Source organism: Abrus precatorius, unplaced genomic scaffold (genome assembly GCF_003935025.1).
Source record: "Abrus precatorius isolate BTA unplaced genomic scaffold, Abrus_2018 Scaffold10, whole genome shotgun sequence".
NCBI classification, from domain to species: domain Eukaryota; kingdom Viridiplantae; phylum Streptophyta; class Magnoliopsida; order Fabales; family Fabaceae; genus Abrus; species Abrus precatorius.
This window is the reverse complement of record NW_020874292.1, coordinates 20253593-20280343: the sequence shown is the minus strand read 5'-3', so window position 1 is coordinate 20280343 and position 26751 is coordinate 20253593. Positions and strand designations below refer to the sequence as shown.

At 28.4% G+C, this 26751-nt stretch overlaps 3 protein-coding genes across 4 annotated transcripts; all 3 read left to right on the top strand.

Moving 5' to 3' along the window:
- Window positions 1–3082: 3082 nt before the first annotated feature.
- LOC113853281 (actin-101-like) lies at window positions 3083–5944 on the top strand. 2 transcript variants are annotated; one of them, XM_027483835.1, is made up of 5 exons: window positions 3083–3195; window positions 3763–3832; window positions 3967–4360; window positions 4706–5319; window positions 5436–5944. In XM_027483835.1, exons 2-5 carry the CDS (start codon window positions 3773–3775, stop codon window positions 5499–5501), a joined length of 1134 nt encoding a protein of 377 aa, XP_027339636.1. In that variant the 5' UTR covers window positions 3083–3195; window positions 3763–3772; the 3' UTR covers window positions 5502–5944. The 2 variants fall into 2 exon arrangements, with proteins under 2 accessions (XP_027339636.1, XP_027339635.1); XM_027483834.1 differs by having other exon boundaries at window positions 4706–5880.
- A 5025-nt stretch (window positions 5945–10969) lies between these two features.
- Window positions 10970–14684, top strand: LOC113847609 (fructose-1,6-bisphosphatase, cytosolic-like). Its single transcript, XM_027476816.1, has 12 exons — window positions 10970–11340; window positions 11503–11550; window positions 11818–11892; window positions 12167–12228; window positions 12323–12389; window positions 12485–12598; window positions 12759–12845; window positions 13150–13220; window positions 13287–13352; window positions 13434–13520; window positions 13724–13799; window positions 14138–14684. The coding sequence occupies exons 1-12, from the start codon at window positions 11182–11184 to the stop codon at window positions 14252–14254; spliced, it is 1029 nt and encodes a 342-aa protein (XP_027332617.1). The 5' UTR covers window positions 10970–11181; the 3' UTR covers window positions 14255–14684.
- Window positions 14685–22597: 7913 nt separating this feature from the next.
- LOC113852019 lies at window positions 22598–23274 on the top strand. Its single transcript, XM_027482280.1, has 2 exons — window positions 22598–22789; window positions 23134–23274. Exons 1-2 carry the CDS (start codon window positions 22598–22600, stop codon window positions 23272–23274), a joined length of 333 nt encoding a protein of 110 aa, XP_027338081.1.
- The last annotated feature ends 3477 nt before the right edge of the window (window positions 23275–26751 follow it).

The window sequence follows — 26751 nt, the reverse complement described above, 5'->3', positions numbered from 1 at the left end:
GTGTCATTTTCTTAACATTGGAGGTTTCAAAGGTATTTAGAGCAATAATGGATGGAGGGCTGGGAAGTAGTGGTGGTAAGGAAGTGGACTTAAGGGATTGGGACAATGTTTGGCTAAAATTTGTAGCTTGTGTTTTATTAAAATAATTGGATTGGTATGATTTGGTTTTAGGAGTGTTCTTCTTCTCAAGAAGCTTGGCAAGTGAACATCTAATGAAGGTAATTGGAGCTTGGGTAATAACATCTCTTTGGATATCAGTTTTTAAACTCCCAACAAAACAGTCTAAAAGTGCCTTAATGGTAACCCCTTGCACACGATTAGTCAATGTTGTGAACTTAACATAATAGTCATGGACTATCCATCTTGAGTTAATTTGAACAAGTTAGACCTAAGGCATTTATATGGGGATGGACCAAATTCCAGTTCTAAGGCTCCAATAAATCCCATCCAAGATTGAAAGGGATTAGATCTACTCATCATCTAAAACCATGGCATTACATCTTTGTCCATGTGAATCATAGTTATGGTTAATCATCCAGTTCTAAGGCTCTAGTAAATCCAATCAAAGATTAAAAAGGGATTATATCTATTCATCATCTAAAATCATGGCATTACATTTTTGTTCATGTTAATCATAGCTATGGTTAATCTTTGTTCATCTGAAGTATGATAATAGTTAAAAGAAAAAAATGCTCTGCCTTAAAGACCTATTGTAGCATATATGAATCATCAAATCATGGAAAATTAAGCTTCACATTCCTTACCTGAAATGGTGGAGAGAAACTACATCATTGCTACCAGATTTAGCATTCGTGTTGAGCTTCAGTAATCTATTAATTGCGGTTTCGAGTGTCTCAAACCGAGTTGAGTTCTCTAGTTTTGTGGTCAACATAATTTTCATGAGCTTCTTCATATCTGGGGAGAGTTCCTTGAGGCATGTATTTTTCGTCATGAGAAAATGAAAGCACCAATGTAATGTAATGAATTTCTTGAGAAAGAGGGTAAATGAGAATTTAATGGTAAAAACATATGATGTATAGTAAGGTAGTTTCATATAAGAGAAAATGACAAAATGCAAAGAAAATAGATCAAAGAGCAATTTTTAGAGAATGAACTCAGAGTAAAAAAGAAGAATGAACCATAAGAAGAAAGAGGTTCTAATTAATCGATCTACACTTCTCTCTCTACAAAAATGTTCTTGTGTACTAACAAATTTTCTGTTCAAATTTCTTCACTCTTAAATTTGTTTGCTTGGATCACTTGTCTTTTTCCAATATTGTATTTTTTCTGAATTTATTGATATATAGCCAGGACTAACTAAGAGTAGTTTGATTTTATACATTTTTTTTAAAACTCAATTATTTTTTAAAATAGAAACCAAACATACTCTAACTCTCTCAAAATCTCTTTTGCCACTTTTTTCTCAGTATATTCATCAAATGAAAACAAGTTTGTAAGTTTGATTATAGTTTGTAGAATTTTGTAAATAATATTGTCATTTATTTCAGTTCAATTTAAGCTGCTTGTACTGATTTCAAATTTAAGAATAAAGATAGAAAAACCTTAGAAGCCATGAGAAAAGTTTTTAGTGTTAGAAAATTAAGACAAAAAGGTGATATAAAATGTGGATCTTATCAATCAAAACTACAAATGATTACTATTTTAAAACTTTTTTATGTGGTCCAAATTCTTTTAGCACAATCGGAAAGTCTTGTCATTTAATTTTTTTAGAAAAGAGATTGGGAGAAGGGCATTTTATTTTTATTGTTAATTTTTCTGGGTTGGTTTAGGGATCCATTAGTCAAATTTCAAACATATGTTATAGTTTGTTACTTTGTTTTGTGCTCTTCGAACAAACTTTTTCCATAAAACCTATTTATATTATTAAACGCTTACCATTTTAGTTTGCTAAATCCATCATTTAGGCTCTAATCCATTTCTTTTTTTTTCAAATTTATTTTTCAAAATTGTCAAGTGTCTACTTCATTAAATGCTTATCATTTTAATTTACGATACGAAAAAATAATTAACATGATTGGCAATAATAATATATAAATAAAATGATATATATCTACACATTTAATAATGTAATTAAGATACTTATTAGAGTACTAACGCAACACATGGAAGTAATTTCTAATCAAACATACAAAAACATGATATGGTTATATTACTTATTTTTAAATAATTTAAAAATATTATTTTAATGTAAAAATCTATAAGACAGTCATAAAAAATTGAGAGTAAAAGTGTGAATTTTAAAAGTTAAAAAAAAAAAATATGAAACTGTTATTTTACTTCTAGTTACATGAGATACAAAATTACTTAATTAAAAAAAAAACCTCTTACACATCCGCAAATTTTACAATAAAACAAGAGTCAAACAAACAAATCAATTAAAACGCGTGGCATTAAGTTTAGTCTTAAGGGCCAAGCAAAATAGCAAAATATAATAGTTTTTCCACTGGGAAAAATTTTGAAGTGGAACTTGGAATGAAATCCTTTTCAATGAATGGCTTTACTCATTCTTTTGAATCCGCATTTGCTGAATATCTTAACACATTAATCAAAATTTTCTCGAGGCATTTGTATAGGGGCGTGTTTTTAATTTAAATTTGAGTTTGAATAATTCGATGGAAGCATTGAATCATAGATTGATGAATTGGTAGAGGAGGTGGATCTGATAGGGTACAGCAAAACTTTCAAGAATTGGTCGGCACAAGTAGGGTCCATAAGCCCATCGTAGCCGCCCATGGTGACGTGGCAGCAGACAAAGCAAAAGATCCAAACGCATATCACAAGGAATGGACGGCTGAGAACTTAGTGGATTCCAAATCAATCGAGTGACAGTGATTCGGTTTCTACAGAAAAAAAGTCACCGTTGTGTTTTCTGTTTGCTGTTTGGTTTAGTCCACTTTTTTTCTTAGACATTTTCCACAATAGTCTCGCGTATTTTTCTTTTCCTTCTTTGTCGGGATAGGGTTACTCCGAAACCAAACGCACCCCAAACGGCGTTGTCCAAGTTGAAAGTTCATTTGCATTTGAGTTTCATTTCACTCTCATTTAGCTTCTTCGAATATAAAGCTTCTTCTGTGATACTCCTGCGCGAAACACTTCCTTCTGCTGCTGCTGCTACTTCTGCCGTTGCTCCCCTCCGAATCACTTCCCCTGCGAATCACGTTTCGTTCGATCAAGGTGCGTTTCGATCACTGTTTCTTGGATTTGTGTTTTTATGTGGTTTTTTTTACCATGAATTTTTGTGTCAGTTGGTGTTTTTGTTTCTGGATCCGTAAACACTTGTTGTCTTTGCCGGATCGAAATTCTTTTGACATTTTTTACTCTTGCTGATCTGGATCTACTTCGTATGTGCTTATCTTGTGTGTATATGTTTCGATTTTTGCTTAATTTTGTTTTGAGGTGTAATCTGATGCATCAAGTTTTGACTTTCGGTTCGTTTTCATGCGATTTCTAGGTGATCAAACTTAGAGATGATATTTTTTTGTGGATTGTTCTGATATTCATGTTTCCGATCTTTTGAGTCTGTTGATGATTTTCATTTCGTCTGCATGAGAATGACGGGATTGCTTGTTTCTTTCTTGTTTGAATGAAAAATTGAAATGAGTGTGCATAGTAATTGGTTTATTTTTCATAATTGAGAAGTAATGAAGTGTCTCTCTAGTTGTTCAAACATCCATATTCTTTTCTTTGGTTTTATTCTATTTTATTTTTTCTAAACTGCGTATTTCCTGTTCTGCGCTACAGGTTTTAAAATATGGCTGATGCCGAGGACATTCAACCTCTTGTTGTTGACAATGGAACTGGAATGGTCAAGGTTGGAATATGTTTTGCCCATTGATGAGTGCTTCTTGTGCCATTGAAAAGACAGTTTACTTTGTGCTTGCTTAGTATAAATTGAAGACATTTGTTTCATCAATGCTAACACATTGTTTTCTCCGATGTTTGCAGGCTGGTTTTGCAGGTGATGATGCTCCTAGGGCCGTGTTCCCCAGTATTATTGGGCGACCACGTCATACTGGTGTAATGGTTGGGATGGGCCAGAAGGATGCTTACGTGGGTGATGAAGCCCAGTCGAAAAGGGGTATACTCACCCTGAAGTATCCTATAGAGCATGGCATAGTCAGCAACTGGGATGATATGGAAAAGATTTGGCATCACACATTTTACAATGAGCTTCGTGTTGCCCCTGAAGAACACCCTGTACTTCTTACTGAGGCTCCACTCAATCCCAAGGCCAACAGAGAGAAGATGACTCAAATTATGTTTGAGACTTTCAATGTTCCTGCAATGTACGTTGCAATTCAGGCTGTTTTGTCTCTGTATGCCAGTGGACGTACTACAGGTTTGTTTCTGCGGTTGATTTTGGTTTTAATATTAAATGATCATGTGAGTTCAATAGGATTAGGTCAACTTATCATGTGGCTAAATGCTGTAAGTTGGCTGTATTCTGATGTGAAGAATGAGGTAGTCCTGAAGGTTATATGAGGCACATAAGTTGGAAACTTTGGGAAGCTGGTTGAAGTTTCATATGAATTGGTTTTGTTTATACTTTTGGATTAGTTGATCTATATACTCCAGGGTGGGATACACATACATTTCCACCCTAATTCATCATGACTAGCATTGTTGTCTTCTTTTTTTTTTTTTTATTGGTATGTTGTAATTGAACTATTGGTTACATAAATAGGTATTGTGCTTGATTCTGGTGATGGTGTGAGCCACACGGTGCCCATATATGAAGGTTATGCCCTTCCTCATGCAATTCTTCGTTTGGACCTTGCTGGCCGTGATTTAACCGAGTACCTGGTCAAAATCCTCACTGAGAGAGGATACTCTTTCAGTACCTCTGCCGAGAAGGAAATTGTCCGTGATGTGAAGGAGAAATTGGCATATGTGGCCCTTGATTTTGAGCAAGAAATGGAGACTACTAAGAGTAGCTCTGCAGTGGAGAAGAGCTATGAGTTGCCTGATGGACAGGTCATTACAATAGGGTCTGAGAGATTCCGTTGCCCAGAAGTTCTCTTCCAGCCTTCTCTAATTGGTATGGAAGCTACTGGAATTCATGAAACTACATACAACTCCATCATGAAATGTGATGTTGATATCAGGAAGGACCTGTATGGAAACATTGTGCTTAGTGGTGGGTCTACTATGTTTCCTGGAATTGCTGACCGTATGAGCAAGGAAATTAGTGCTCTTGCTCCAAGCAGCATGAAAATCAAGGTGGTTGCACCTCCTGAGAGGAAGTACAGTGTCTGGATAGGTGGTTCTATCTTGGCATCACTTAGCACCTTTCAACAGGTTTGTACTGATGCTTTTTTCTCAACTGTTCCGTTTTTTATCCTTAAGTGTCACATTCAATGGAATGGATTGGTTTATGGAATTCGTTGGGTGCTTTCTTTGTCTCTTCTATGCAGATGTGGATCTCTAAGGGTGAATATGACGAATCAGGGCCAGCTATTGTTCACCGAAAGTGCTTCTAAGTTGGGTCAAGTTGAGCTGGATGGTGATATAGTTCTTCATGCGCCCAGTCTTGTGCCATATTTCAGTCAAGTTTGGTTGACTTATTTGATGCTTTGGGTTTTTAATAGAGAAATATCTAGTTTAATGAATGGATTTGTAAGATGAGTATGTTATATGTTTCCCCGTTAGGTCCTTGGAAGCCAGACTATTTTATGCAATTGGCGGATGGTATTGGAACTTTGTAGGTTCTGTTTGGTTTGATTTTCCTTTTATTCGATTTTCATGCTGTGGCCATGAATTAGGTGCCTCGAGTTAGGAGGACGATTAGTTCCAGCATCTTTTCTCCCAGACAGGGATTTTTGAGTCAGTTTCTGTTTATATTTATTATATGTTTAATTGGTTTTTATGTTTGCAGTGCACTTTCAGCATGCTTTTATTGTTATATATGGTCAATCGTTTATACATTTAGTTAAGTCTATTTGTATGCGCCTATTGTCAGTGTCTGTGTGCATTCTCCTTGCCGATGTTCAAGAAATGAAGTTCTTTGGTTTTTTGTGTGGCCCGCAAGAATAAAAGTAAATGAACCAAAAAGAAACGGACTGTTCCTCGAGGATTTTGGCGTGCTTAAGCACAATCTATCATGCACGCCTAGACACACGGGTTTACCCATCTCAATTCTACTTACAAGAATTATGGGAACATTTTCTTATGATTTAAAAAATTATAGCTTATATTTTTACATTAACTTAAAATTATTTAAGAGTTTTTGGTCATTAAATTAATAGTTACTTGATGAATAAAAATTACGAAAGGTTATAGCTTTTAAATGTTAACTTTTGAAAAGTTAGGTTAAGAAGAATTTAGTTTACTTGAAATTATATTTTTATTTTTAATCTTATATTCTGTTGGTAATTATTGATTTTTTATTCAAAAATTATTAAAATAGTGCATTACTTGAGTTGAATTTGAAATCATTTATTAATATGTGAACTTGTTATTTAAGTATTTCTCATATGATCTTATGATGTTGAATAAACATTTTGTTTATTAGTCGTATTTATTAGTCTTATATTAGAATATATCAGACAAGTTTCTTCAATTTAAGTATTTTTTGTGGAATTAAAAATTAAATTACGTATTTATATAATAAATTTTATTAAATGTGATTTGCATGTATTAAGGTATTTTTTAACTGGCAGAGTATGTTTTTTCAGAAAAAATTACATGAATATAATATTTATAAAAATTCTTAATGATGTTTCCTAAAGTCAAATGATATATTTTATACAATATATGGTTTAGAGAACTTATAAATTGACTTAGTCCAATATATTGAAGTTAAACTCTAAAAATAATAAATAGAATAATTTATAAGTGCTTAATCTTAATTTTGATAGTTTCATACAATATCAAACAATTCCAATAAGTAATAATAATGATCTTTTACAAATATTTTGGATACATTTACAATGTCATCTCTCAACTTTTATCATTGAGTTGTACGTATTTTTAAAAAAATTTAAATTGATAATTGATCAAGAAACTAATGTTGAATAAGAATAAGTTGAATTAGACATATTTTCAAATAAAGAAATATAATAAGAATAAAAATACAAAAGCTATTAGAATAGTGAAGATGATGATGTTGATGATAATGTAGATGATGAGAACCTAATTTATCAAACAAAATGGTTAAACAACATCTGTTTAGGCAAACATTATTTATGCATGCATATAAGTTTTCAAAATATGTAAACTTGTATATGTCAAGTTTATAATTATATTATTGGTCAATTTAATTTTAGTTATTTTAATTATTTAAATTTATGTATGTGTTTAATAGATCATTGTTATTTAGATGAGAATTGTAAGATAGAATGCAATTCAATAATAAAGGAACTGTTATATGAATAAATAAGTATTACATTGTATTAAAAGAAGTGAATTACAAAATGTTAAAGTCAAAATCAAATACATTTTCTCGTAAATGCATTAGCTATGACAGAGATTATTGATGACTTGTTTGAACTAGTTTTTTTTAAAAAAAAAGTATTTTTAGAAAATTAAAAGTATAATGACCTAAATAATTGTATAAGAGAAAGAATTTCACATGATTATATAAAGTTGAATATAGATATAGTTACAAAATATATCAAGTCAATGATAGAATCAGACCAATCTTTTAAGATAGAACTTGTGATTGGTGAGATTCAATCTCCATATGGATACATAACAATGTGTTGAAAAACATGGATGACAAAGCAAAAGGCAATTGAAAAAGTATTCAACTTCATTTGTTGCACCCTTAAGTCCTACAAGTTCAGGTTGTGTCACATGGCCAGATGTAAATGTAACCATGTTATCCTATTGCGTCATCTCCCACAACATGATTAGCATGAACCATTGATCACTCAGTGAGAATATTAGCTGAAAAGTAGCCCTATACTCTAGTGTGACAAGTTGTTGTTAGTACACATCTTCCTAATGCATGATTACTTCTTCCATAGTTGTCTCCTTGTTTAGGTCAATATCATGTTGGGAAATTTTTTGGAAAGATTAAGCGTTACTAATGACAAAGTCAATAATCCATAAAATATCCCACTACCATTACTGTAGTCAATATACCTATTTTGTGATTTCTTACTTCTTGAATCGTAACAAATATCTCTTCAATCTAAAGTCATTCATGCTTGTTCATGTTGTGGGTGTTATTCATCTTATTGAAATGGCTATCACTGGTTCCTTTGCGGTGACCAATGTAACTCCTCATTTGGTTGTATTGAAGGTGGTGAAATCCCCTAGTGTTAGGTGAGTGGTGTCTCCATGGAAAACTCTCGATGCTAGAATAGTGGTGGTTTTACTCTTGTTGAGGAGGGAGTAACTCTACAGAAAACTATTGTTATTAGAGTATTGACTGCTCTATTTATGGGAACAATCATAATCAATTCATTGCTTAAAATATGTATCATGCCCAATATTCATTGAAAGGATAATAGTTGTTAATTGATATTTTTTCTAAAATATACTAGTAGTCTAACATTGTTACTCAATCCTTATTTATCAATCTCTAATTTTTTTAGTTATCTTAATTCTTATAAGTCATTGTTATAGGATCCCTCAATATTTTGGGGGCAGGAGAGCAATAGGCTCAACAAATCCAAATTGACATATTACATTATCAGCTGCATGCTACTCTAATATCTTAAAAGCATATCAAAGGGCTAACAATTGATCACACTAGTTATTTTTCTCTCACAATCAAATGTGTTTCAACAAATTTAACTAATTTAAGGATATATTAACGCTTATCTCATGAATTTTCATGTGATAATTTTAAGACCTTTAAATAGAGTGTTTGGTGAAAATTGCAAGTGTCTTCATTTGAGAGTAACTAAAAATATTATCGACTCACTAAATATTGGAACTAATCACAAGAGCCAGTACTATGCACAAACCTATAACAATATCATACTACAAATTTCTTTATCATCATGTTGTGAAACACAATCCAATTTTATTCACATTTGTCAACAACTACAAGAATTTTTCATTTATTACTGATTTACTTTTATTCAACATTAGAAGATTTCTAAAAAAAAAGGTACATATCCATGAGTTTGATGTGCTATCCTAATATCTAAATTAGTAAAAAATCATCCAAAATGTTATGTGAGCCACTTTAATATTTTTCTAGTCCTTCAACATAGTTTAATCCAGGTTCACTTAATATTACTAAAAAATAAAATAATTTAATCACTAAATTATGAAATAAATATACTAGAAGAAATACAATTAAATTTTATTTATTAAGTAAAAAAAATTAATGCAAATACTAATAAATATTTTTAAAGTACTAATTAAAAATTATTATTTTTAGTTTCTATATTATAAAAATACTTAATAATCAATTACAATACACATTAATAATCAATTTATTTTATTAATACTTCGTTATATCTACTATATATAAATTTTTATATAAAATAGCACAATTAACCCATATCAAATTTCTAACTAATTATATGAAAATAACTACATTTAGGTTATATTTATTAAATATTAAAAAATAAAAAAAATAAATATTTAACCAATACTAAATAAAAATTAAATTAAATAAAATATTTTTTATTTTCTATATTATAAAAATATTTAATAACTAATTATAATAACATTAATAATAAATTTTTTAACGTTATTACATCATTCTAATTACTAAATATCAAATTTTATATGAAATAGCATAATTAAATTTTAAGTTCTATTTGATTTTTCCCCTTCTTTGTCTCAATAGTTTCATCAAGCTCTAATTCGTAGGCACAAAAATCAGCATTTAAAATTTTTGGAGGCATAGAAAAACTTGCCTGGAAGATGGGACATTGACTAGAGATTCCCTGCTGCGGCTAAAACTTACCACTAGTAATTTTTCGGAGTCCAAGGCAACAAAACTACACGTTCAGTGCTGCAGGGATTCATGTAAGTGAAACTCTATTCTATGTCTGATCAAGCAGTTCCATGTTTGAGCAAGCAAAAAAATGCCACTGATATTTTTTTTCAAACATTGTATGTGCCTAATTTCACCCAGAAAAGTCATATATTTGTACTTCTTTAACTTAAAATCATATTTAAATTAATAATCTATTTAGTGTCTTACTAACGTAGATTATATTTTTCTAATATAATTAAAAATTAGATTTTGATCTAATTAACATGCATAAAAGACTTAATTAGATATATGTCCAGTATTGTATTATTATTTTTAAATACTTAAACTTAATCTTAAAAATTAAATTTAATAAAATTATTATTATTATTATTTTATCCATGGATGTGGGGGTGAGTCAGACGAGCAAGGAAGTCCTAAACACTTATCCTCATCCTGATAATGAGTGGGAAGAATGAAAATAAAATGAATTCAAGTTTTACTTTCTTTTTTTAGTATTACTTCACTAAAAAGAAACAAATCTCTTCATTTCGTCTTTTTAAAGAATGAATAGAAAAATAAATAAACATAAAATTATTTTATTTCCTTTTGCCTAATAAAGCTAATTTATAAACAACAATAAAGTGAAATAGATTGCGAGTTTACGACAATGTATTGATGGTTTTTCCTTCGTTATCCTTTTCATCTCAAGACTCTCAGAGAGAAAAAAATGTAGAACTTACAAAAACTATGCCAATATTAATATTGGTTATAGATATAAAAGTAACAAATATTTATTAAAAAAATAATTATATTAAAATATTTTTTAAAGTATTAAAATATTTAATAAAACATATTAAATATTCATCAATTAAGCTCCCAAAAATTGTTTATATCAAAGATCATCACCTAACGCTACGAGAATAATTGGTCAATCACAGCTTGGTACCCTCGTGTCATTCCTATCATCTCGTTGACAAAAACTTCTTTATTCGTAAATTTTCTCTTTCTCTGCGGATTATTAGGAAACGCACAAGCATATAACTATTCTTTATTCTCATCTTCTGCACATGTAGCACCTAGTACACTTTTTAATCCCGAAATATTGGAATAAGTCCCATGCTCTTGTCTTTTTTATCCCCTTGAATTTGCATATATTGCTAGTAATCCCAGAAGAAGAACAAGTCAGAATTCACACTTTTATCAATAAGAACTTTGTGTGAGTATGTGAGAGAGAGAGAGAGAGAGAGAGAGAGAAAGGAAGGAAGGAAGGAAGAAAAATGGATCACCAAGCTGAAACTCAGAGAACTGATCTGATGACAATCACACGCTTTGTTCTGAATGAACAGTCAAAGTATCCTGAATCACGTGGCGATTTCACTATTCTTCTCAACCACATTGTTCTTGGCTGCAAATTTGTTTGTTCTGCTGTTAGCAAGGTACCCTTTTGATCATACCCATCAAATTATTATTCTCTTAAGTGGGAAAAACCATGCAATGCAATGCTCTCATGTTTTCACTTTTTTATTTTATTTTTTACTTTTTATTTGGCATTATTTTTCCATTTGTTGAATATTTTGATAACCATTTTTTGTTGGCAGGCGGGACTGGCAAAACTCATAGGACTTGCGGGAGACACCAATGTTCAAGTCAGTTCTCTGCTTTCTATTTTGGAAACTAAACATGAAAAGTACCATTTGGATTGATTATTCATAAAAGTGTCACCTTATGAGACACCGAGTTTTTTCCTGTTAGTGTAAACTCAATTTAAATATTTTTCTTTTGTTTAAGAACGTCACATAGTCATGTTATGATATGGGATCTGAAATAAAATGATTATTAATTATTATTATTATTATTATTATTATTAGTTATGATGTTTTTTCATTCGGAATAAGTACCTTTTGGTTTTGTAGGGTGAGGAGCAAAAGAAATTGGATGTTCTTTCAAATGAAGTATTTGTGAAAGCCTTGATCAGCAGTGGACGCACAGTAAGTGTGCACTGTCCGTTATCTGTTATTTCTTTGTTCTCAAATCAGCACAATAAATTGGATTTTCTCAAAGCTGATTTAATGGCACCCCTCAATGCTTTAGTTCTTTGGATTTCAGGAAATCCACTTGAGTGAATGGAACAATTTTCCAATTTTAGTTGTTTTTCTTTGTTTTCCTTTTCTTGATATGAATTTGAGTTTGATTCATATATGCATCCTTTTTAGCATCTTTTCTTTCCTGATTCCTGTAAAATGCATTATGTTGCCTTGTCAGTGCCTTCTTGTTTCCGAAGAGATTGAAGAGGCTATATTTGTGCCATCAACACATCGTGGCAAGTCAGTTCGAAGCTCTAGATCAAACTAACACTATTAATGGTATCGTTAAAATGCATTATCTTATCAAAGTAACGAATTCCTTTTGATTTTGCAGATACATTGTTGTGTTTGATCCTTTGGATGGATCCTCAAACATTGACTGTGGTGTTTCAATAGGAACTGTATGAATTTTTTATTTTCTTACTTAATTGTAGTATTTGAAAACTACAGAACAGAAAATTATAATAAGAACCAGAGTTTTCCCTGTTGCATATAGATCTTTGGTATTTACATGGTGAAGGATGAAGCTAAAGTTAGTCTTGAAGATGCATTGCAACCTGGGAGCGGAATGTTAGCAGCTGGTTACTGCATGTATGGAAGCTCTTGCACGGTAAAACAAACACCAATCTATGAAACATGACTTATATAACTACTTAATAAATATTTCCTTTTCAGAACAATTTTCTAAGTTGTCCTCTTTGTTTTTTTGAAAATGGAAGTGGTCTATTTTAATGGTCATGAATATCTGATGCTGATCTCTGGAATTGCAGTTTGTGCTTAGCACAGGAAATGGAGTGAATGGTTTTACACTTGATCCTTCCCTTGGGGAGTTCATATTAACTCACACAAACATCAAGGTACCTACTTATGTGGCAGTCAAAATGGTATATCAAGTTAGTTGAATTTTACACTGGAAATTTTAAATATTCTTTGCTCTAATGATGCATAGTAGCATCAAGATTTGTGTGTGTGTCTTCAATTTTAGTCCCTCCCCTCGTTTGTTATTTAATATAATCCTACACCATGCTGGTACCTGAGTCCTTTATACTTGCTCCGGAGATATTGCACAATAACTTTTTTATGTGTCAGTGTCAAAGTTAGAACATGAACTATTAAAGCAAACTTTAAACTTTGTTTAATTATTATGTGTTACTTGCATAGATACCAAGGAAAGGAAAGATTTATTCCGTGAATGAGGGAAATGCCAAAAATTGGGATGAACCAACCGCTAAGTAAGTTTTGGGAATTTAATTGTTAAAAGATGAATCCTTTCATAAATGACATGACACCTTTTCCAGATATGTAGAAAAGTGCAAGTTTCCTCAAGATGGTTTACCACCAAAGTCTCTTAGATACATTGGAAGGTATTTGATTCTGAACGGGGTGTACTTCTTGGCTTTCTTCAAATGTCTTCATTTTAATGCTAACATGGATGAGTAATACAGTATGGTTGCCGATATCCATAGAACATTGCTTTATGGGGGTATCTTCATGTACCCTGCTGATGTGAAAAGCCCAAATGGCAAGCTAAGGTATGATGATGTACTTTGTGTTTACTTCCAAGTTCTAGCCATATGAATTAGCATCTATGAGTGCAAACTCTCTTTCACAACATTGCAAATGCAGTTGTCCACATATAGACTAGTTTTCTGACACTTTCCAACCCCTCTTTCTTTGGGTGGATGCGTGTTACATTCATACATGACTTAGTAATATAATTTCACTGTGAAATCAGGCTTCTCTACGAAGTCTTTCCAATGTCATATTTGATGGAGCAAGCAGGAGGACAAGCTTTCACAGGAAAACAAAGGGTATGACTTTGTTTTTCTTTGCTCTTAATAGTTTATTTTTGCAAACATTTGAGCTGAAATGCAATATATATAGTAGTACTCTAATGACAGTTTCTAGCAAATAGTAAAAACGAAATAACATAGAAATGGTTGCATTGCATTGCATGGATTCTTGCTTCTTGAATTCAACACGTGGACAAAGTATAAATGAATATGAATCAGATTTGATATTACATTTTCCATTTAATATTTGAAGAGGTCGGTTTCAGTTTAAGCAACTACAATAATTTCTTACTTGTGAGTTTTTGAAACTTCATGCAAATGCATATTCTTGTTTCTAATAGATTGGCAAATTGCAGGCACTTGATTTGGTTCCAAAAAAAATACATGAACGGTCACCTATATTCCTTGGCAGCTACGATGAAATCGAGCAAATTAAAGAGCTATATGCCGCATCCAAAGCATTTGGTGCATGACTATTGTGTTTGAATCTCAATTTGTGTTTCATTATATCAATTATTGGGCACTTGACAGTTCATTGGGTAGGACAACATTTTGTTTCAGTAGAACATGGTGTCTGTTTGAATTAAGTTATGCATAGAAAAAAGAAAAGGGGGAAGAGGATCTTTGTCCTTGATTTAAAACCTCACAATGTTGCAATTGAAGGTTGAAGATAAAAACGATCGTGTTGTGTCACTAGAATTCACGAGGTTGAAAATCATTCTTTGTGCAAAAGTTTGCTAAATTGTTGCATGACATAACAATGCTTTAAGAGTCTCTCGTCATATTCTTGTAAGAATCCCATTTTAGTTATCCATTTTCCCTCTAAAGTTTTAGTATAGTTAAATTCCTAGTTAATACTTGATTTTTTTTTTTATAAATGAAAAAATGATGTTTATTAATTATCATCAGCTGGGTTTAGTAAAAAGAAAATTAAACTGATAAATTTAGTGAAGTAAATGTTAATCAGGCAAGTTAAAATTTTAAAAGTTTCTTAAAATGTTGTTAGTACATTTTTACTGCCATTATTAATATATTTTAAATAATTTTTTAATAAAAAATAATTCTTAAATTGTAGATATGACAATTAACGAGGTAAGTTCTGTCCTCCCGTCATCATCCGTTATAGTTAACACAAGAACTGGATGACTTAATTTAATTTAATTTTTGCTTAAGTGAATAAAATGCATATTTTAATAATATAAAAAAGTGGACATTGATAATCTTAAGAATGGAAGAAATTATAATTGGTTTTGTTATCCTCGGAAAATGGGTTTTTCTTTCTTAAGCTTTGGTAATTTTAAGAGGGATTTCAAGGATGTTACGCATTAAATCTATTATATATACATCGGTTTGCAAATCACAAGGAGTTTAACTGGTATGAAATTTACCCTTGTTCAAAATGAAAACCAGTTGATCAATGTCTTGCTTCAGTTTGCGTGCGCATTTACCATCATTAAACAAAGCGCAAATGGAATATAATGACTAAACCCTTTTATTTTATTTTTAACATAATAAGTGTTTGACATTTTTATTTTTAAAATTTTAAAAATATCATGTCAAAATTTGTTTATTTTTTCTTTTTAAATATACTTTTTTAAAAGAATAAAAAATAAAAAAATTACTTGTTAATGTACGTTTTAAAAATAATTTTTTATTTTCAATTTTTAAAACTGAAAAAATGATTACTAGAGTTTATTTGATTTAGTTTTGATTTTTAATTTTTAAAAATTATATTTTAAAACAATTTTATAAAACTGTTTTTAGAAAAATAAAATAAAATAAATTTGGTTTGATAATTTAGTTTTTAAAATTATTTTTAGTTAGACTTTTGTTAGTTTTAGAAAAAATAACAGAAAAATAAAAATAAAAATACCTAAATAGCAATTCTGTTTTTGAGTTTAACTGAAAAATAAAAATTAATTTTTAAAAATAATTTTTAAAACTTACATTAACAAGCAAGTTTTTTATTTTTTTTATTTTAAAAATTAAAAATCCTATTTAAAAAGAAAAAAATAGACAAGCTCTAGGTAGGTGCATTTGTTTTTATTTTTTTATTTCTCTTTCTAAAATTAATAAAAATTTAACTAAAAATAATTTTAAAAACTAAATTATTAAATAATTTTTATTTTTATTTTTTTCTTGAAATTAGTTTTATTAAATTATTTTAAAATATAAATTTTAAAAATTAAAAATAAATCAAACAAGTTCTTAGTTTGTAACTTATATTTTTGTCAAGCATTTTAGTTCTTAAATTTATAGACAGTAATAAAATGTTAAAGTAACATTTATAATTGATTATGTAACAAAAATAATGTCGTATATAATATAATATATATATATTTTTTATTTTAGTTCTTAAAATTGTCCTTTATCTAACATTTTAGTTTTTGAAATCGTTAGATGTCAAGTATTTTAGTCCTTAATTATAAATTTTTTTATTTATCTATCCTTCTTCTTTTTTATTATCTTTTAACAAAAATTATCATATTCAAGTACTATCTATTTGACGACAAAGTTACTGTCATCGTATATTTTAATAGAAGATAACAAACTCACTACAATTACTAACATAAAGGGCCAAAGAACAACCCCAATGAAGCTTTTGATTTTTTATAAGGATAACATAAATAAACCCCTTGAACAATGGCTGTGAATTTTACAACCTAAATTGCATTTTAACATTGAAGCTCAATAATATCAACCTTTACTTTCTCCAATACCATGATTTCTTTCACTTCTTTCACTTTTCTTACCCAAATTTTCATCTCTCAAAATTTTTTCAACTCAAGATCTACGCCTCTAACTACCTAGCTAAGGATCGCCACTAGCACAATACAATTTATAACTTTTTGTTCTTCAACTGTTGTAACTAAAATGAGTTATATTGACATTTTTTAAGTTAAAGAGTGTGTAAGAAATTTGAAGAAATCAAACACAATGAAAAATTTTGATCTCAACATTGACGAATGTTGAACTTAAATGTTTAAGGTAAGAGGATATGGTTAGATGGAGAGAAGATGATGGTAACTTTGTTGCTAGCAACAAATGTAGACAATGGTTGATGATAATAGTTTACAGTAAGGGAGAAAGAAAAAAAAATGATGGGTACATAAAAGGTTTTAAAAATCAAGAACTAAAATGCTTGATATGCAACAATTTTAAAGACTAAAATGAAATCAAAACATATATCATATCATATATGATGTAATTTTTTTTATGTAATCAATTATATATATATCACTTAATTTAATATGTTAGCATTCTTTTAATGTTAATCGACACTTTATAAGAATAGAGACTAAAATGTCTTAGATTAATGTGTTATTTTTAAATTTGAGTAATTAAAATGTCCAATACTTATTATTTAAGAGACAAAAAGATGGTTTAGTAAAAAAAAAAAACAATAAATTATTATTTTCTTAAAAAAAGAATAATAAATTATAGAGCACTATAAATTAAAAAAACATATTTACTTGTTAGAAATAATGAACACAAATCATATAATATGTTTTTATACTTACAAAGTGACATTATTTTTTTAAATTTTATTTATTTCTTCCTTTTACATTTTATTTTTTAAAAAAATTATACATAATTTATTACATAACCTCTAACTCACACCCTTAAAAGAATATGAGAATATCAATATTAATTTTCATTTATGTGAGGACTATTTTAATATTTTTATAAAGTAATTTATATTTGATTATTAAATTTTAGAATAAAATAGTATTTAAGATTTATTCTTTAGAAAATTAATAAATATAAAAGTTAAAACAAAAATTTAAATTAAAAAATTATAAAAAATATGTTGTTATTTTAAATTAGATCAAATAAAATTTTATGGAAATTAAAAAATTATAATAAATTATAGGCTTATAATGCAAAGAGAATGGCACTAATGTATCTATACTTCTAAAATAAAAAGAAGGATATCGTATTAAAAAGTACAAAAATTTGAAATAAACAAAAAAAGCACTAATCGTTATCGAAAATAAAAAATAATAATCAAAAGAAAGCAAGTCCTAAAATATAAAATTATATGAAAACACATAAAAAAATTCAAAACTAAAATAGTTAAAATTAATTAATATGGTGTTGAAAGAATACAGTAATTTGCAATAAAAAGTGTGCACTGAAATAAAAATAACAATATAAAATAATGTGAAAATGTTAAAATAATATATTAAAAATGAATAAAAAAATATCATGTGACCAATCGTATGAAGTTGAAAATATTAATTAAAATTAAAAAATATTTAGAATAAAATAAAATTTACAAATAAAAAAATGATTCACGTTGTTTAAATTGGTTAAAGTTAAACAAATATAGAATAAATGAAAATGAGACATCTATATAACCTCGTTAACTGATAGTTATTATTTTTTTATCAAATCCATAATTTAGATATTAATAACTTTTACGTCGAAGATATTCATTATTCGATGTAAATATTCATGTTATTATTTAAATATTTTACATTTCATGTAAAACTTTTATTCTTATTTTAAAATTTATATATTTTAAATAAATGATAAAATAAATTTTTAAAAATTAAATAATAGTAATGTATCATGTAATATATAAATTAATTTTTATCTAAATATTAAAATGGTATGTATAATAAGAAAGGTGCAAAACCTACATGAATAGTAGCAAAGATTTATTTTTCTGTACTTAAACGTGCATAAAAATGAATTTTAGAAGTTTGTTTTGATTCTTAAGATCTTAATTTTTTAACCTTGCAGATCATAATTTGAATATTATTTCAATTTGTTACCTTCGATTTTAAAAAGATTATGCAATTTGAAATTTTTTTGATATTTTTATATGATTGCATTGCTGCTTTCATTTTTTTTTTAAATAGTAGTTTTTGGCCAAATTAATTCAAAGTATTTTAACAGACTCATCTCTAAATTAGAAACTCAACGAATCAAGAAATTCCAAATTATGACACTGAGATACATGAGAAAAAGAGCTTGTGGACCTACCTCAACCACAAAGATAAGAGAAGAGTCCATTTGATTGTTTAGAAAGTTTCAAATTAACTGTTTAGTTGCATGTTTTGATGAAATGTTGAAGTGAACCTTATTTATACGTGTGCATATTTATAAAAATCCTTTTCATGAATGTTGTCTTGGACCAGCCTTAAAGATAGTGTGTGTGCATTAAGGTTATCAACGGCGGATGTGAGTTATGGCGAAAACCCAAAAAATTATCATAAAATTATGGTAGTCGTCATGGTAGATTTAATAAAATATATAAAAAAATTTATAGATCACATGAAATGATAAAAAAAAATAACTCAAAACATAAATACAATAATCAATAATTTAAAACAATTTAATACAAAACAAACAATTATCAAATGTTAAATTAATAATAAAAATATAAAAATTATTAATTCAATTCTCTTTTTTAACTCCAATGTAGTCATTTTTTTCTCATCCATCGAGACATATTCTTTCTCCTCTTCTCTCTTAAATTCTTGAAGATTAATTTTCAAATCATCTTCTAATTCTTCATCATCGTTATCTTTAATCACCATTTTCTATTTCTATTTTGTTGTTGAACATGTTTAGGGTTTATCATGAACATTATCATCTATCTTTCCAACCAACTACTCATTAATGTTATTGAATGTAATTAGATTAATTACATCTTTAAGATTATAATGTTATTCTTATTGTTAGTTATATTTCACATAAACTACGTCATGTAATTTTTTGTAATCAAGTTTATTCTTCTTTTTTGAATAAAAATGCAGCGTAAATGTAATTAAAAATTACTGATAAATTACTTGCTTAAAAATATTCAATTTGCATTTACATCTAAACGCACTACATGTCAAGTTCAAAATTTGATAACCAGTTGCTACAAATGTGGATATGAATGTCCATACATTCTCCACCATTGAGTTATAAAATCAAAGATAAATTATAAAATTAAAGGTTTTAACCATAAATTAACTTGAAATTAAAATATTAATTTTTTTTATTAATTATCTAGAGCAATATGTTTTTCTTTGTGTTTTTGTAAAGTTAGATCCAAAGAGACTACTGTCACTCTCGTAAATTGGTAGCTTGAATAGTATGCTTTATTGCACATCTTGTCTTAGCACTAACCTCTTGATAAAATTATACAACTAATTCGTAACCTCCAAACCAAATTCTATTTGAGGGTTGTCAAAAAGAAAATTAAGGTTTAGAATGTGACCAGCTACATGCAATGGACGATGAAGTTGACAACTTCATCTATTATCAATGATTGCAAACAAATCTTTGTATTTGTTTTCATTATTGTTGAATGACTTCATAATAGCTTCTTTAACTTTCTCTATTACTTCATAAATATATTTTATGGTTCATCTTCTTTCACCATCAATCGAACATAACGCCCTACAAGAGGAGCCATGATTTCCAAGTGTAAACTATGTTATTACAAAATACATAATTTAATACAACTTTTGTTACTTGCTTCCCTTTAGGTTCTTTTGACAACTTATTTTTGCACAAGTCCTTAGAAATAAACATCTTTCTAAAATTTGCTTTTTGTTAATGAAACATTTCTAATGATAGAAAGGAAGTTGCAAATCTAATAATAACATGTCTTATTAATTCCCTCTTGTTTATAAAATTTTTCAACAAACTCAAGGCACTAAGACAATTGTAGATAAAGCTAACAATATATATTTCCTTTTGATCTATCTTCTTTATCAAGGGAAGTTTTTTAATATCTTCAACCATAAGGTTTATATAATGAACTACACAAGAAGTCCAATAAAAATGTGGTCTTTCTTCTTCCAACATCTTACTTGTGAAGACATAATGACTTCCATTATCCATTACAACTTGCACAACTTTATCCTCTCAATCTCCTCCACAAGAGCATTGAGCACCTCAAATAACTTTTTACCAATCTTCATAAAATTAAATCCATCAATGAACCTCACAAACATAGTCCCAACATAAGAGTTGACCAAGAAATTAATTTGATCAGTCCATACATCTGACATGATAGAACAACCATGTTCGCTCTATTACTCATTGTGATCTTTCATGAGAGAGTCGATATATTTTAACTCTTTCTTAAGAAGTGAAATTCAAATATCATGATAACTTGAAGCTGAAATTTTTTTACCAAAGGCACCAATAATTGTAAACATTTCTTGAAAGCTCTTCATTTTAACAAGGTTAAAGGAAATGTTAGGTGTTGATACCAAAATTGAGCAATATATTGATGAATCTTTTCCTTGTCTGCCTTGTCACATACTTCTCGTATAACCTTGTCATATGTGGATCTATGATCTAGTCTCACATTGGTGTTCTTACCAAGGGTTGGTAACTCTAGGATTGAGAGTCAACTTAGACTAAGTCGACTTTAGAGTACATTTCTTTGGGTGACTTCCTCTAGTTGTTATATTTTGAGTCTGAATTGCCCTAGGAGTCATTCTTATGCATTTTAGATTATTTTATTTTGAGTTGTTTTGGAGTATGGTTGGTTTACCTCATTATAGATGTACATCTTTTTACCATGCGGTTTGTTACTCTTTTTATGACATTGTCATGCTTGACTTTTATGAAGGATATTTATGGTTTGAATGGACTAATTCCTTCCATTCAATTATACATTTTGAAAAAAACTATAAATTTATCTTACATATATATCCAAGTCCTGTGATGCATATATGATTATACCTCTACTATAAAATAAGCCAGAGAGCTAATGTTAGTGACTTCATATTAGTTTAGGATGTCAACTACATATTATAATATGGTTGAGTATATTAAAGAAAATGCTATACATAATTGAATATGTATGTCATGTGTGAATGAAAGTATAATTGTATATGTATACATGTATGAGTCAGATGAGTGTATGGTCACATAGTTATTTTTTCATATATGTCTCGTTTAGTTCAAATATGAACAACAATAATAATAAATGTTTATCAAAATACAAATTAATAATAATTTTTTAAAAAAAAAGTAATTATAAAAAATCACAATGCATTTATAAATTGCATTCTATAAAAAAATGTTAATTTAACACTTACAAATTATATTTACAAATAAATAAAAATATAACTTTTAAGCAATATATATGTTTTGGAAAATATTCTTCTTATGGGTCTTGCTTCAGTTTGCGTGCGTATTTACCATGATTGAACATCTTGGAAAGAAAATGCAAATGGAAAATAATAATAAATGATTATTTTGCAAGAGGAGAATGATAAATGATTTATTTACGGATCAAGCATTATAGATAGTGAAAAAATTACCGACTTGCCAGAAATAATGGACTCAAACCACAGAACCTGTTTCTATACATATAAAAGTGACATGCTATTTTTTTTTTAACCTATTTTTATATCTCTTCCTTTTTACATTTCACTTTTATATATTTTAAAAAAAAATTATACATCATTTATTACACACGTCTAAGTCACACCCCTTCAAAGAATATGAGAATATCAATATTAATTTTCATTTATGTGAAGATTGGTTGATTGACTCGAGCACACAGGCTGTGATTGCCAATCACACAGCTGTTAGGTTCTAACTTCAAAATTTCATTCAAACTTCTAAATTAATGGCAATCGCTAAATATAGGGTACGAATTAAACTAATGGCAAGCATTGATCTTCTAAAAATTTTCCAGGCCACACAAACTCATCGACTACCCAAAATAAACTAAAATGTGGCTTATAAAACTCACGTAAAACACCCCATTGTTGGTATCTCTTGCTTTCTCTCATTACCTCAGGGAGGACAATCAAGAAGAAAACTTGGTTCGTTCTCCCACTCATTGAAACATGGGCAACTGTGCTAGCAACCCCAAAACCAACGAAGATGAGGTTCCAGTGCCTGAGCCTATGCCCGTCACTGAGGAGGTGAAGGTTGAACAGCAAGAGAACAAGGCTGAGGATTTTCCCGAGGCCAAGATTGAAGACTCTCCCCTCCCAGTCTCCTCCGATGACAACTCTCTAGCCACCTTGCTTAACGAGGTATACATTTTATGCTTTTATCTTTTAGGGTTAATTTAAGTATATAAAGATAATCATTTTTTCGTATAAATATAATTATTTATTATATATATTTATATGTATTTTTAAGGTGATAAAAGACAAAATTTAGATTTTTATAATTTGACAATGTGTGTTAACTCTTAATGTTAATTTTTATTATATAAGTTTTTAAGGTGTATCTTTAATCAATCTTAATTGAATTATAATGTCACATTACACCTTAGTTTAGTGTGCTGATGAATATTTTTATTTATTATTATAAAATATTTGAAAACATTGGTGTGATGAGATCCTCATAGAGTTTGCATAAAATGCATTGACAGAATGGTGAAAAGAAAGAAGAGCAGGGTGAGGTGAAGGAGGAATCCAAGACTGAGGAGGTGAAGGCCGAAGGCGTGAAAGAAGAGAAAGTCGTCACAGAGGAGGCAAAGCCTGAAACCAAGGAAGAGAAACCAACAGCTTAAGGATGTTAGTTTAAACTAAAAGGGGCTGTGATACTTCTCAAATATTCAATTGTTTCTTTTCCATTTTGAGCTTAAGGATGATTCATTGAATGATTATTTTTTATTCGTTCGGTTTTTCTTTCTTCAATTAATTTAAGAATTGCCAAAGTTAATAACAACAACACAGATAAGGTAAGGTAATGAGAAACAGAAGTTTACGTTTATTACGGGCGCGGAATGGGAAACAAAAGAAAAGAGAGCGAGAAAGAAAAGTAACCAAAAGATTCAAAAACAAATTATAATTACTGTTTGTATGTAAAAATATGAATATGTATACTTTTTTTAAAAAAGAAAATAAGTGTTAATTTATAAGAGTATTTTATAAAATAAAAAAGATAAAGGTACTCTTTTAACCCAAAAAATGTATAATTAACACTAAACACAAAAGTGGGCAGATGTGATTAAGGTTTACTTGCATTTTTAATTTTTTTAAATTTAAATTATATTTAATTTTAGTATCTTCGAATTTTTAGAGCTAATTAATTTCTTCTATTTTTAAAATCTGGTTGGTGAATCTTTTAATCTGAAAAATTTCTTATTAAACAATTTATAAAATAAAGTTATCATTAAATTAATTTTCCTCACAATTAACCAATCACACTATAATTTTTTTTATGAAACATATATTATTTTTTATTTATTCTTAATAAATAAAGTTAATCAAAATTTAAATTAAAACTGATAAAGGTAAATAAAGTTAGATTCAATTGTATTAAATGAGATTATAATTATTATATTATAATTTTAAAATAAAAAAAAAGCTAAATTTAACTATTATTAATTTGTGAAATTTAGTTCAAGATAACCTGTAAAAGAACTAAAAACTTATTTTAATGTAATATATACTTCCATTTTGGAAGAAAATTATCATTTTCAATATTTAAAATTAATCCTAAAAAACTACTAAAATTTACATTTTTTTTTTTGTTTTCTCAACACTATTTTATCTAATGCTAGAAGTTAGAGCACTTAATTAACATGTTATATTCCACTACAAATATTTTTAATGATTTTTTCTATTATTTTATGAAATAATTATTAAATAAAAAGTCAGTATTTAATATTTCAAAAATATGAAAACTTTGATAATTTTTATTAATTAAAAAATTAGAAGTATTTAAAATTACTTATACTGAATTACTTCTACTATGTTTGTGTAATAAGAGTGGAAGAGTTTGCTATGTTCAATAAATCATAAAGGTATCATTATAAAAAAGAATATATCATATATTTAATAACTTTTTATTCAATAATTAAAAGAATTTATAAATATAAAAATTTAAACTTATTAACATTAAAAATCAGAAAAGGGAAATCTTTTTCAGAAGGGTTGAATTCCAAGGTTCTATAAATTCTTGGCAACAACCCACTAACTTGTAAGTGGTAGTAAGTACCCAATTGAAGAAACATTAACTATTAAATTTGAACTAGATAATGAAACAGAAAAGAGGGGGAAATGCGTTTTTTCTTTTTTCAACTGGAAATATGTTTATACAATTAAAATTAGCTTTGATATTAACTTATGGGTCATGCTATTGAAAATAATATTTTTCTTAACTTATTATTGTAGCAAAGCAAAACACGTCGGATCCACCCACACCCAGAGTTTGGCATCAATACATTTAACCGAAATAGTAGGTGGATATTACTTTGGGTACTGATACCTTGCTTATCACAATGCATTCATTGATGGATCACATAAATGTGGTAAGCAACATGTGTCAATTGTGTTATGATTAAAATAAGAATGATGTGTTGTAAACCTGCTCAAACTTTGGTTACTTATAATTCACATTTTACGGTTTACATGATCGACCAAGCTGTTTCAAAGAATCAAGAAACTCAAAATAAATGAAGATTTAAAACTGAAATGAAATATTAAAGAGATGAAATGGAGTTAAGTACAATGTTTTGATCACACTTACACCCTTTGACGTACGCCGCACTTTGTTTCATATTTTGCCTCAATGAAAACTGAAAAGCTAAGACGGAATCAAAAGTTGATGCGCACTTTCTGAATATGAGATGAAGGAGCAACCGTCCTTTGGGACTAATTAGTTCTAAGTTCCTATAATAAATCAACTAATGTTTTCTAGTGGCACTTGCAAACATATGCACATGCTTATATCAGCATCAACATCATTCCAATTAACTGGAAGCACGCCAGAATTTGCAAAAGATAGTTTCAAAACTTAGGTCCCCCTTTTGATCTTATTTGAGAAAATAAAACCCACCAACCACCCCCTTTCTGCAACTTTCCATGTCGATCTTCCCGTAGTAGTGTGTCTTCATGACTATTAACATCCAAAATGCCATTTGCTTAATTCTTTTATTCCACGGTAGATTAAGTTCAAAATGACAAACTCTCAAGTTTGTACCATGACTCAAAGTCACTGCCATAAATTAAAAAGAATAAAATAAAATCGACTTGGGTTAGGAACAACCGTGACCATTCTATTCTAGAACATGCACCTCACAAGTATTCAACTATCTTTTTAATGCAAATTATTGACATTATATTTTTTAATATGCAAAATGTTAAATGATGTTAAAAATTATATCCAACTGAAGAAATAGGTTATAGGTTATGTTGTTGATAGAAAGTTTATGACTTTATCTGTCTTAGACGTAGATGAAATCAATTTTATTAATTAAACAAGTTAAGATAAAAAAAATTGTGAAGTTAAAAATTTTAATCAATTAATTTTTTCTAAAACTTAATAATTTTTTTATAAAAATAAATAATAATAGTACTAATAACAATATTATTATTTTTATCATAAAATAACAATCTCAAGCGGTAGAATTTTGTCGAACTCAACTCTCTTTCTACCCCACAGATATGCTTTTGCATATTTGCTCAAAATATTAAAGGTTTGTTTATTTTAAAATTAAGTAAAATTAATTTGTGAATCTTTTTACTGATTTACATATGTAAATATACAAATAGAGAGAAAATAGACAAAATATATTAAAATTTTGAGAATGTTAATCATTATTGTTTTTACGATATCTCAATTAAAACATTTTTTAAATGTTAACATTTTTTATTATATCAATTTTAAAATATACTAAACATATCAATTAACAACATTAGAAATAAAATTATTATAAAATATGATATTTAATGTTATTTATAATTTTAAATAAATGCTAATTAATACTTTTTAAAATTTAAAATATTATTAATATCAATTTATAATAAATTTCACTGTTTTTTTAATTTAAATTAAAGTGCTTAAAAGTAAATATTTTTTAAGACGTAAATATTTTATATTATTAAATATTTAAACTTGATATAAAAGTTAAGATTAACAAAACTATAAATTTGAATATATTTTTAATATGATTTTTTATAATTTTTGTTTGAGTTCTTTGTGACATTAATTTACAAAATTAATATTTTTATAGTTGTCACTTTAGTAACGTTTTTTATTT

Bases quoted from the DNA above. Each gene is read 5' to 3' on its own strand.
- LOC113853281 (XM_027483834.1), top strand. From the start codon at position 3,773: ATGGCTGATGCCGAGGACATTCAACCTCTTGTTGTTGACAATGGAACT. The intron at 3,833-3,966 runs GTTGGAATATGT...CGATGTTTGCAG, and splicing joins ATGGAACTGGAATGGTCAAG to GCTGGTTTTGCAGGTGATGA. The intron at 4,361-4,705 runs GTTTGTTTCTGC...TTACATAAATAG, and splicing joins TGCCAGTGGACGTACTACAG to GTATTGTGCTTGATTCTGGT.
- LOC113847609 (XM_027476816.1), top strand. From the start codon at position 11,182: ATGGATCACCAAGCTGAAACTCAGAGAACTGATCTGATGACAATCACA. The intron at 13,353-13,433 runs GTATTTGATTCT...TGAGTAATACAG, and splicing joins TCTCTTAGATACATTGGAAG to TATGGTTGCCGATATCCATA. The intron at 13,800-14,137 runs GTATGACTTTGT...GGCAAATTGCAG, and splicing joins CTTTCACAGGAAAACAAAGG to GCACTTGATTTGGTTCCAAA.
- LOC113852019 (XM_027482280.1), top strand. From the start codon at position 22,598: ATGGGCAACTGTGCTAGCAACCCCAAAACCAACGAAGATGAGGTTCCA. The intron at 22,790-23,133 runs GTATACATTTTA...ATGCATTGACAG, and splicing joins TAGCCACCTTGCTTAACGAG to AATGGTGAAAAGAAAGAAGA.